This window comes from Hyaena hyaena, unplaced genomic scaffold, assembly GCF_003009895.1.
Source record: "Hyaena hyaena isolate Hyena2069 unplaced genomic scaffold, ASM300989v1 scaffold_18, whole genome shotgun sequence".
NCBI classification, from domain to species: Eukaryota; Metazoa; Chordata; class Mammalia; order Carnivora; family Hyaenidae; genus Hyaena; species Hyaena hyaena.
Window position 1 is genome coordinate 4852029 of NW_024080649.1, and position 12649 is coordinate 4864677.

General features: G+C 46.1%; 1 protein-coding gene across 2 annotated transcripts in view; it reads left to right on the forward strand.

Annotated features, from left to right (window-relative positions):
* Positions 1-12649, forward strand: part of ZFHX3 (zinc finger homeobox 3) — a 238732-nt gene that overhangs the window by 140606 nt on the left and 85477 nt on the right. For both annotated transcript variants that reach the window (XM_039222154.1, XM_039222163.1), the window contains one exon: positions 2513-2744. In XM_039222154.1, the coding sequence (XP_039078085.1) occupies positions 2513-2744 (232 nt within the window). The remainder of the gene's footprint in view (positions 1-2512; positions 2745-12649) is intronic.

Consider the following 12649-nt stretch of genomic DNA (forward strand, 5'->3'; position numbering starts at 1 on the left):
AGAACCCCTCAATAAAATTCATTGCTTTGGATTCCATGGCTGTTTTCTCTGTTATCTTTTATTTTGTCAGTTGTTGTTGAAGCTTTAACAAATGTAATTCTTTTGGTCTTAGTGACCCAAGACAGCAGGACAAGTTTCCCCATGCTGGCTCTCATATAAGTTTACTGCTTCTTAATCCCAAGCCAAACCCCTTGCTCCAGAAATATGAGTCCAGTTTTTTACTTTCTGGAGGGTGGGGAGACTCTGTGGAGAAGATGGGGGACAATGAACATGGGCAAGCTTATCCTTTTCCTTTATATGTAGCCCGTTAGGCTCTCCTTCTCCCCAGGGTTTCAGCCTCTGGAAAAGATAGCTTTGGTGAATTCCACCCTCCGGAAATCCTCTTCAGGGACCCTGTCTCAGAGGCACATTGAAGATAAGCCATTAAAAAGGAAATCAGCTCAAATTTATTTCTAGAAAAGTAACTTTTTATGATCAGTTGTTGTAGTGCCTTAATAGTTAACATTGAGTTTACTGGTTCTTCCAACTCCTTCTGGTTGTGAAATTGCTGTAGGATGACTGTTACTGGTGAGGATATGGTTTTGTTCCAAACTCTGCACCTGGGTGTGTCAAATCAAAATCATCCATTTTGGGGGAAAGAAGGGATTGTTCTGTTGGTACCTATGAAGCCCTTCCCATTTGTACCTATACCTTGGCCTCAGAGCAAGAGATAGTATGGAGTGGTTTAGCCAATTTACATCATTGAGACCCTGGGCCCCCTTCTCACCCCCACAATGATTTTTCTGCAACAGTCCATTGGCACATTCATACTTCCATCTTCCAGTAAGGCCCAAAGTGCTTCTAGAATTTTCATACTTTTCTAATGAACAAAGAATGTGCACATGTGAGCACCTGAGCCTGGAGCTGTGTCATTCAATAGGAAGTGCTGGTAAGGCTGCTCTGGTATTTTTCATGGAGCACAGGGCATTCTAACAGCTCTGCCTTCTCGGCATCTCAAACTATAATCTGGACAAGAAGGCTGTGGAAGCAGGAGGAGCAACAGTTAGCTCAGCGTGGGCACTGACAAGCTCAGGTCAGAGAGGACAGGAACAGCACAAAGTAGTTCGGAGACACTTTTTATGGCTTCCCTATGTCTTCTTGAGCCAGGCTCTGGGGTTGGGAGATGGGGGTGGGGAGAAGGAGGGCAGGACAGGCAATAACACCAGCACAGAAAATATATCATCTGAGTTTCCTCCTCTAAAAGGATGCGGGGGGCGGAGGGCGTATGAAACCTTGGTCCTAGTCCCCTCTGTCCCACTAACTAGCTGACTTACCTTGGATCATACACTTAAGTTTATTCGAATTGTTTCCCCTGCTTTATAAAGTGCAGCCAGTAGAAAAATTCCCTCTTCTCCTAAAATGAGGTCATTTGAAATGAAGGAGATTATCCCTTCTATACCTGGAGCTCATCACTCTCCCAGCTGTTAGCGAGAAGGGCCCACACCTTTCATCGTTTTCTCAAAGAGGCACACAAACTTTGTGAGTTTTGTCCTTGGATAATCTCTTGAGTCTTTTGCACACAAAAGTCTGGAGTCTGCTAAGTGTTCCCATGACCTTTCCTGTTCTTGTGCCCCTCACTTTAATCCTGTGGGTGCCTGCTTTCTGCTGGGTTTTGGGCTTCCTTGTTCTGGAATCAGAACACACCATCACAACAGAGTGTAATTTTGACCATCTGATGCACTAAGCCAAGTGACCTTCAGATGTTGACAGGGAACCAGTCTGGAGAAGTTTATTTTTCTGCTTTTTTTTTTTTTTTAATCCAAAGGAAAACCTAATTTTAGGTTCTCCTAATAGACTGTGGTTCTAAATATAAAAACTTGACCTGTCCTTCTCATGGAAAAGCCAGACAGCAGTGTTGGCTCTGTGTTACTGACCTAGGATTCTGTGCAGGGAGGGTGACCATATAGGCTATCACCTAAGCAGAGGTTGGCTCACCTTTCTGTAAAGGGCCAGGTAGTAATATTTGAGGCTTTGAGGCCCATGCTGTCTCTGGTGCAGCCGCTCACCTCTGGTGCTTGGAAAGCAGCCATTGTTAACACGCAGATCTCTGGATGTGGCTGTGTTCTGTTAGAACTTTATTTATAAAATTAGGCAGCAGGTTGGAGTCGGCCTGTGGGCCATTGTTTGCAAACTCGGATCTAAATAAAGCGGACGCTTTGCAGAGTGTGAGGAGGAACCTTTGATTATTGTGCCAGGAAGACCCAGGTCCCATGGGGAGGGTCCGCTCTGTCAGCAGCATTAGCAGCCGCGTGGAAAGCCGCCGGGGAGGGGCCGTTCAGCGGAGTTGGGGATGGGAGACTGCTGTCTGCTGGTCCTTGAAGCACTGCTGGAGGAAGAAGGTACTTCGGGGGAGACAGAACAACCCCTCCCAGGAATCTCAGCCCTGGGCTGCGGTCGGGGATGGGTGGGCTCATGGCGGTGGCAGCTTCGAGTAGCTTACCCACAATGTGTCCCTCTCCTCTGCCCCTCACAGCACCTGCAGCAGCACGAGAGCGGAGTGGAGGGCGAGAGCTGCTATTACCACTGCGTCCTGTGCAACTACTCCACGAAGGCCAAGCTGAACCTCATCCAGCACGTGCGTTCCATGAAGCACCAGCGTAGCGAGAGCCTGCGCAAGCTGCAGCGGCTGCAGAAGGGCCTTCCCGAGGAGGATGAGGACCTGGGGCAGATCTTCACCATCCGCAGGTGCCCCTCAACTGACCCGGGTGAGTGGTCTCCGGCGGGGCCCTGGTGTGGACCTCCTGCGGGCTTTGGTTCTCTGTTGCTGCTCCTCGTGTCCATCACTGACCTCACAGGTGACCATCATGTTCTGGAAGGAACATTGTGTGCGTTCTTGCTGTTTTTTTAAGTGAAGGATCTTCGCCTCCCTTTCTTCAGGTCACAGGCCACTGCCCTGTGCACAGGACAACTGGAGATGCTTTGTCTCCTAACCCCAGATTCCTCGGGTGCTCACTGTAGATTGAATTTATTGGTCTAGAGTTACGTAAAGCAAGTGCTGAATTAGGGCCTGCTCGCTGGCAAGGGTAAGAGTTTGCGGCCTCAAGTCTGGTGTGTGAGAATGAACTTCCGAGGGGATCAGAACAGCCCACGCTTGTTCTCAGCATTTTCTGGTTGGGTCTGAGGGTGCCTCCGCCAGTCGTGGGCCGGTGCTTTACTGCTTCTCCACTGGGTCGTGGCCTTCCAGAGGGACCTCGCCAGCTCGCGGCTCCCTTCCTGTCTCTCACCACAGCCCTCTCTTCCCATCGCTCCCGCCTCTTTATGGTTCTCTTTCCCAGCAGGACCTCAGTCGGTAGAATCGTCCTTCTGTGTTTTTAGCCCTTCCAGTCCCTTCCTTTCAACTTGGAATCACAGGGCAGGCAGGGCCTCTTTAAAAACAACAGAACAAGAGCTCTCCTATAATCCTGTGTCCTGCTTCTCTCTCTGCAGTAGAATCTTCAAGGTTCTTGAAAGAATAGTCTGTATTGGTCACCTCCAGCCCGTGTCTCAGGTTACCATAGCCTGTCTCCCCCCGTCAGCAAACCACCCTTGAGAGGTCACCAATGACTTTGGATTTACCCAGCCCTTACCTGCTGGGCCTTCTCCTGTTCCGTCTGTGGTCTCTGAAAGTATTGCATCCCCCCACCCCGAAGCTCCCTTCCTTGAGCTTCCAGGGAGTGTTTCGGTCTTGTCTTCGTGCTTCTCTTGACCATCCTTCCGAGCCCGGCCCAGGGCCCGGCTCTTGGTCATCGGCCTGCCCCACATTCTGGCGTCAGCCGGGTGTTGGGCCCTGTTTCTTGGCTTCCAGTCCTTTAAAGCTTTGATCTCCTGGTGTTACCAGATACGCTTCAAACAGCTCCCTGTATTTCCCTTTGGTGCTGCCTCATAGAGTATGAATTCACCCCTGCCCCCCACCCCGGCTTCCCTTTCCTGGTGGCATGTTGTTAAACCACCTGGCCAACCTGGAGACTCGGGGCCATCCTTCACCTGTCTGTCCTGCAGCACCTTCGGCCATGGAGCTGTAGTGGCTGCATGGAGTTTTTAAATCTTAATTTTATGTAATCTCGCAGTTTTATAGCTCTTAAAGGCAAGAAGTTTTATAAGCCTTATGAAAAATGGCACCACTCCCCTCCCCCATCCCATTGCCCAGAGCAGTGGCTTTCAACTTTCAGTTGTTTATTTCGTTATTTATTTCCATCCTTCTTAATGTGCTTCTCCTGCTGTGTCTTGATTTTTTTTTTAATGTGTAGACATTATCTATTGGCTTTCTACTCTGAACGATGAGGCTTCCACTAGTATTCCGTTCTACAAACCACACGCTCCTACTCACACACACCCATCCACAAACTCAAACGTAGACACCTCATATTCCATACACTCCCCCCACCCCACACACCACCCCTGTACCCCCTATACCACACTCCCTAGCCCCTCCCCCGTATACCCAGTCTTTCCCTCCCTCCATCTTCCATGATGATTAAATAATAATTTGGGGTTATATTAATATTCAGTGTTTTCATTATTCTAACTCTATAAATATTAATCACAGCTGAGCCATGTAGAGTTTTATAATTTCATTTACCTTCTTGTACAACTTTTTATTTTCCCTGGTTTGCTAGGTACCTATGATTAATTCATGGCTAGCCCTCTGCCAGAGTAGACGTTTCCTGGTCTCTGAAGGCCCTGCCACATCAGTTGTTCTGTCAGCTTTGTTTCCTCCTGGAGGTGTCCCTCCGGAGCCCCTCCACACCCCTCCGCCCACTGCCCCTGTCCCTACCCCTCACGGCTCCTTTGCTCTCTTCACATAAATGAAGTGCGGGAGTAGCTGAGGCTCAGTTCTCAGAGTGGAGAGGCCAGCATAACTTTGTCACCTCTGGGTCACTGCAAGACTGTCCTTTCCCGTGCGTTTTTCAGGTGTCTCTTCTGGTTCAAGTTCAAATGCAGTAATCTCTGGGACTTCCCCGTGGTGCCCGACCCCGTCTCTCCATCTGTGTGTGCTCAGGAATGAGGCGTGAGGCCGGCACCCCAGACCTGTCTGTGCCCGAACACTGAGCCTCTTGAGCCATGTGCCTGTTGGGGTCCCTGTTCTCCACATTTTGGCCTGTGTTTGATCCTGCCACTTGGCATTATTTTGCTAGGGTGCCATTTTACAGGATTCTCCTGTCTCCATCCATAAATGCAGACCTATTTATTTCAGGGTTTTGGGGTTTTTTTTTTTTTTTAAATCTTTTTTGTTTTAATCTTTTTTTTTTTTTTTTTTTTTTTTTTTTTTTTTTTTTTTTTTTTTTTTTTTTTTTTTTTTTTTTTTTTTTTTTTTNTTTTTTTTTTTTTTTTTTTTTTTTTTTTTTTTTTTTTTTTTTTTTTTGCCAGCTCTGCATACGTCATTGTTTTAATCTTCCGTTAAAAGCTGGTCCCCTTCGCCCTTCAATTCTTTCTTTCACTCTCCTCAGAATTCCCTTTTTATTAATGAGGTGCCCCAAACTAAATAGTGTACAGCTGCCATTTCACCCGGGGTCTATGGACTGGAACAAACAGTTCCCTGTTTTATAATGTAATACTTCTATTTATGCAGTCCGCTCTGGAATTGCTTTCTTACACCATTGCCTTCTGGGTTTCTCTCATTTAATGCGTATTAAGAGTTATTTTTCCCCCTGAAGTGTATGAGCAACTTTAGTCTAGATGATAGACTTCCTTTCTGTATTTCAAAATCCTTTTGTATTGTCTTTGGCCTGGAGTCATGTTTTTGCTCTCCACCCTCCACCCTCCCCACCCTGCACCCTCCTCCCTCACACATCCAGGCTGAGCCCATACTCTTCACTAATGACAAAAGGACAAATTATTAGGTAATATTCACGTTGACATTAAAAGTAACTTGGTGCCATTTTAGAAATCCTTTTAAGACAACTCATCGTAAAATATGCCCTCCCTCCCCACAGGGATTGACTCCTAACTTGTTGAAAGAATGTTTTCAAGAAGAGGTGAATTTAAGACACTGAAGGTCATCAAGTTCAAATTTATCAACAGAGATTTGATCAAATATTCCCGATCTTCTCTTCTCTCACGTAAGGGTCAGGACATTAATCTTCAGCTGGAAACATCACTCATGTAGCATACGGAAGCTTTAGGGAGGTCTTTGAGCACCTTTTGGGGACCCCCTGCTTGTTGTAACTGTAAGCTGCCTGTAAATGGTGTGCTGTCTAGAGTTTTCTACGCCGACCTCCTGTCAACAGCTGGTTAAATGATGGTGTTCTTTCTTTTCCGCTGCTGTTGTCTACACACTGGAAGGTTGTACAAAAGAAATAGCTTCCTTCTCTGAGCTCAGGACCTCAGACCCCAGTCTCCCATCACCTTCTACAGATATCCAGACTCCCCATGCTCTAGCTGGTGGAGAGAACTCTAGAATAGTTTCCTCCCTGTGGTTGACAAAAAAGATCTCTTAAGATTTTCCTTGTTAACTTAAAGTCAGTATGTTTTCCCATCAGTCAGGTTCACCACCTAGCCTGCCAACCCGCATGAATTTGTAAGTATAGAGAAGGAGACACTGTGAAGCTCTGCTCCGCCCTTCGGAACTTTGTGTCAGCAGCCAGGATTCACACCTCTCATTGAGCGTGTAAGGCCTTCAGAGGCCTCGTGGCCGAACGTAACACACCTAGGTACTGCCGTGCACCAGAGGGCTGAAAGTAGGCTGCCAGGGGTCACCTGTAGTTAGGCCACTGCCCCCTGCATGGTCCTGCCTGTGTGAGGCTTTACCCTTATGCCTGTGGCCGAGCCAGGCCCTGTAGCATATGGTCTTTAACCTGGTGTCATAGTTGTGGCTTATGCTTGCCACCCTCACTCCCACACCAGACAGGCAGGCACGCACATGTGTGTGTGTACACACACACACACACACACACACACACACACACAGTGGGACTTCCCATTTAAAAAATGGCTCGGAAAAAAGGAGTATACAGCTCAGAGAAAAGGAAGTAATTTAAACAGGTGAAGTTTCTCCCCTGCCTCTCTGCCCAGTTTTTTGGTTGTGGACTTGAGTACATTTTCTGCAAGACCAAGTGGTCTCTTGACTTGTTTGGGATTTGGTCTTTTCATATCACCCCCACAGCCAGGTAGAGGTAGAGAAGGCCCGTTGTTAAGTGCTGACACACTGGCTTCTATCTCTTCGTTGCTGGCACTGGCTGTTTACTTCCCCTTCGTTGACCAGAAGCTCGTGAAAGATGGAAAGCTCTCGTAGGTGGGTCATGTGGAGGACCGCTCCCCCGTTTGCTTATTAAAAAGGCATTTCTGGCTCCCGGGTGAAGCTGTAGTTAATTTCACTGTATCAGTGCCCTGGGCTTTGAGAAGACAGTAGGCCCTTTGTGTTCCTCCTGTCTGCCTGCCTCCTCCTCCTCCTCCTCCTCCTCCTCCTCCTCCTTTTTTCTGTCTTACCCTTTACTTAACTACTTTCTCTTTCACGTAGTCCTAGATTTCCAAACTTTGCACAGATGTGATGTAACGGTTCATGATCGCACGCCGACTACGTCCAAGACTTTTTATGGGTTGGGAGACGTGCTGACGTGTCGTCTCCTCCCTTGATGTGGATACCTTGGTGGATATGCCAGCCCAGGCATTCGAGGCAACCAGATGGTGACTCAGTTTACAGAGGCCGCAGCTCTTTGGAGTTTAAGAGAATATTTTGTTTGGAACGGAAGCTGGCATCCCCCTTTACTGACACGTCTTTGGCGCCCGAGGTAGTGAATTCCTGGGGTCGGGAGGCAGAGGCCTGCCAGGTGATAATGTGGATTTGGTGACAACTGACTCTAAAACACTCCCTGGCTTCTCTTGATGGGTCATTTTCTTGTACCAACTTTCAGGGAGTTTTTTGCTTTTAACTTCTGCAGCTTAAGAGAATAAGAAAATGTTCTCTTTTCAAAAGTTTCTCCTTTTGTCCTGCTTTTATTTTTCAAAATTGGTATGAGGCTGCCTTCTAACCATGAAGTACATCTTTTTTTTTTTTTTTTCCTATAAGTAGCTAAATTATATACAATTTTAGAGTAATTTTTCTCATAGCACTGAAATATGTTATGGCCAGTTCTGTAATTCCAAAACATTGTTTTTGTAAAACCAAGGAGCTGTGTTCTTTCTTTTTTCCTTTTTACGGAAGGTCTTGTTGGGACTTGGGGAAAGGCATAGGGGTAAACATATTTTAACTAAGGACATTACATGTAAAAGAACTTCACAACAAATTGGGGTGAGTGAAATTTTATGCACTTACAGAGGAGTGGAAAAAATGTGACTTTCTCTGTCTTAAATATATTCCCTGCTAAGGACCGTTTGGACAATAGGATTATAAACTTTCAGTGTGCTTTTTAGAAAGATGCTTTACAGCACATGGACAAAGAGAGATCATTATGTGTCTGTGTGAAAGAGGGCATAACACTGTTAAAGGAAAAGTGGGGTTTACAGAATAACATGATTTGACTCTGTTAGGTTGATTTCTTTGATTCTGTTTTTTTTAAAGTATTTTTCTTAAAGCTTTTAAAAATAACCATTCTCAGCAAAGTTTGTAATTGGTGTCTCCGACTGTTTCGTGGGTGGGATCTTCCCCACGAAATCTAAGAGAGTGTCAGGCACATGGCAAGAAGTCAGATATTGATGGCACTTGTACCTAGAGATACTAGCACAATTGCTGAGAACATACCAAGGAGTAAATCTTGATTGTCTTTTGTTTGTAGAGACAAGTTTTCTGTTTGTCACTGTAAAGCATACATAGTTTGATTACTGTCTGAGTCTCTTGCATTTTGCATCTACATGGAGAGGACAGGAGTAGTTCTCAGGGTGTGCACGGTCTTGTTTTTCTGTTGGAACAGAGTTTCTGATTTGCCTTAATTAGTCCTCTAACAATCTACAAAGGTCAGCGCCAATTGCCTGTTCATTTACATTTGTAATTGTGATGGCTTCTGATTACATATTCCTTGTCTTAGTCCTTCTTCTAAGTATATGCTCCTGTGCCCTCCCCTCCCCCTTCTCCCGCACCCACACACACAGCAGACCAGAGTGGAAGCCGAGGGTCTGACTCTTCACACAAGAAACCTTTGTGGGGACGGCCCAGCCTTCCCTTGAATTTCAGTGTCTGTTATGGAAAGGCAGAGACTATTGCTTCTAAGTTAGGAATATAATGAAGCCAGAGTCAGAGAAATTATGTCAATGCCAGGTAAGAAATCTGAGAGCCATTATCTAGGAGCCTTCTCGAACTGGGTAATTGAGGGCAATTAAACTTTTCTGCTTGCTCTCTGCAAACATGCTAATGTCTGGTCTTTTGGAAGGTAGACATGGGTGAAATGTGGTTTCATTGCTGTCCCGTGTTTCTGGTCTGTACAGGTCTCTCCAAAGAGGATGAGATATCACCATAGTAGTGGCTTATGCAGTGGTCCAGAGTCTCCAACCTTCCATGTCATCTCTTTCCTCTCTATCTTTTCCAGGAGAGACTAACATCCACACCAAGACATGGACCTCTCAGATATTATCTCAAACCTGGCTGCAGTAGCCTGAATTGCAGTGATTCTTATTCACCCATCCTTTCATATTCTAGATCTGCCATTTACTAGTTGATTTCTTTTTTTATAAGCTGATCAAGGCTCCCAGGGATTTGCTTGTTTTATTTCACTATATAAATCTGGAGCATGCATTGCCCTCTACAGTGGGCTATGCATGTGGCTTCACATTGTGGGCCAGTTAGCCTGGTTCTTGGTCAGAGGCTCTAGGCTGTCTTCTCTACTGTCCTCTGGGGTAGGTAGTAGTGTGTGTCCTCACGGCCACCTAGTGCTGCCCACTCTGAGAGGTAGCAACACCATGGCCGCTCTCCTCTAGGGAGGGTGAGAACAAGGGGCACTGCTCGAAAGAAAAGAAAAAAAGGACCTGCTGGTGGTTACAGGTGTGTGTGTGTGTGTGTGTGTGTGTGTGTGTGTGTGTGTGTGTGTTGATTCAGTATTGGGTGGTGCCCTGTTGAAGCATATGAGCATGCCAGAGAGCCCAGAAACACAGGAACCCCCCGGGGGAGACTTACAATATCATCATACCAGGTGTTATTTTAGTGAAATCTTTATGCCAAGTCACCTTTGAAAAGGAGTGTCTAAGGAACTTGAAAGTGAAACTTGACCTTCAGGTGAACAGGGATTGTTAGCCAGTGAGTGGGTGTTCTTGCTGGGTTTGGGTTTGGGGATTTCATTTGAGGGGAGGGTCACTGTAGCAGGAACCATCGGCCCTGTGTGTGCGCGTCCCTCACCCCAGCCTCGGCACTTAGTACCCCTTGTGTTGCTCAAATGTAGTTTTCAAGAGAAATTAAGGCTTGTATTTGCTTTGCCTTTAGAAATGTGCAAAGAATCCAAATCTTGGGCTACTTATATTCTATATTAAACTTGTCCCTGACCTTGGTTGGGGGCCAGGGAGGAAAATAGAACATGCATCTCTTTGCTTACAGAAATAGCTCAAAGGCTTCTCAGACTTAGAGATGTTAAGGAACCCCCTTCAAACTGTGACCCAATTATGAGAATTATAGACTCATATGAGTTTTTTTAAACATTGACTAGAAGTGAAAAGTTTTGTGTCCTTCCAGATCAGTATAAGCACTGTTGTTAGTTTTATGGTCGTTGGGTTTTTAGAGCCCTTGAGAGCAAAGTGAATGTCTCCACGTCCGTGCCTGCCCATCTAGTATGGTAGTCATGCCCATATATGGCTATTTAAGTTTGAATTAATTGAAGTTACATGAAAATTTTAAATTCAGTTTCTTGGGGCGCCTGGGTGGCTCAGTCAGTCAGGCAACCAGCTTGATCTCAGCTCAGGTCATGATCTTACCATTCATGAGTTCGAGCCCCACATCAGGTTCTGCACTGATTATGTGAAGCCTGCTTAGGATTCTGTCTCTCCTTTTCTCTGCCCCTTCCCCACTTGTGTTTCTCTCTCTCTCTCTCTCTCACTCTCTCTCACACACACACACACACACTCTTAAAAAAAAAACTCAAAAAAATTTAGTGTCTCTGTCATATTAGCTAGATTTCAAGTGCTTGATATGACATGTGGCTCATGGCTACCTTAGTGGACAGTATGGATTTATAAACGAGCTGAAAAAGTTCTTTTTACATAACTTATAGAATAGTTGAGAAAGTATTGGGGTCCTCACTGGGATTCCTTAGATTTCTGGCAGGCCCAAGCTGGATTTGGGCTGCATTTTTTATAAACTTCTTTGGCTTCCATTTTAAGGAATATGGTGCCCACCTACCACCTGCTTTCTGCCAGTCTGGGTGAGGTATATTCCTTATTGCTGTCTTTTCTCTCTCTCTTCTTCCTTTTCTCAGTTTTTCTCAGTATGAGAGCAGTGTGCTTCAAATGAGCGTGTAAGCCTATTCTATTAGCAGTGTTGAGGGAGTTTGATCGGACTTTCTAAAGATGCATCTTGCAGAGTGCATGTTAAAGGGCTTTTTATAGTTCATATCTCAAGACTATCTTGAGACCTTTGGTGTATATGTTAACAAAAGGAGCTATTGATTGCTTTTAAAAGATCCTTGACCTTTGCTCTAATTAAAATATTAAAAATTGGACAGTGTGTGATTTTTCTTGGAACAGACCTGTTGTTTTAACTTAAAATTTGATCCAAAACTGTTGTCTTCGCATGAAGTCAAAAAAAGAATCTGAGCTCTTTTCTTCCTCTGTTTCCATTGGTTTAAAATCCTGAGCTCAGGACAGATTTTTTCTTTCTGGACTCCCTTACTTTGGTTAGGGCTGCCGTGCTAAAATACTGTGGACTAGGTGGCTTACCCAAATTTGTTTTCCCCCAGTTCTGGAGGCTCAGAGTCCAAGGTCAAGTCATCGGCAGGCTTGGTTTCCCCTGAGGCCTCTCTCCTTGACTTGTAGACAGCCCCCTCCTGTTCTCTTGTGGCCTTTCCTCTGTGTGCACGTCCCTGCTGTCTGTCTGTCTATCTGAGGACACCAGTCAGATTGGTTTAGGGCCTTATTTTACTTGAACAGCCTTCTTTTACATGATCAGTGTTTGAAAGGCCCTCTCTCCAAACACACACACACGCACGCACGCACACACACACACACGCACACACACACACACACACACGAGGAACTGGGGTTAGGGCTTCGATGTACGAATTTTGGGGGGAACACAGTTCACGCTGTAAGATGGGCCTTCTGAGGAATCTGAGGCTTGTTTCCTGTGTCTTTTCCCATGGCCCTTTGGATGTGGAGGGACGGATGGGATGTGGAGGTGGACGCAGAGGTGACAGGAGGTTGGAGAGACCCTCTGCAGCTCCAGAGGAAGGCAGAAGTGCTGGAGGAAACTCGTCAGGACGGAGTCGGGTCAGAGCATCATGCCCGCTGAGCCCATCTCTCCGTGACTTTTCTCTCACCTGTCCTCACACAGCCTCCACTCACACCTCGTCTTGGGGAACCCCAGGGAACAGCCAGCCAGCCCTGTGTAGGGACGTTTTCATGCCTGTGAAACGTGACAGTCTCAGCATCAATAAAGCCTGCCCTTGTTGGGCACTCCAGCAGGCCAGTTGTGTAGAAGGTTTGTGTGGGAGGGATTTGTAGCCATACTCACTCCTTACTGTTGCCCGCTGGTGCTTTCAGGGATAATCAGAACTCACCA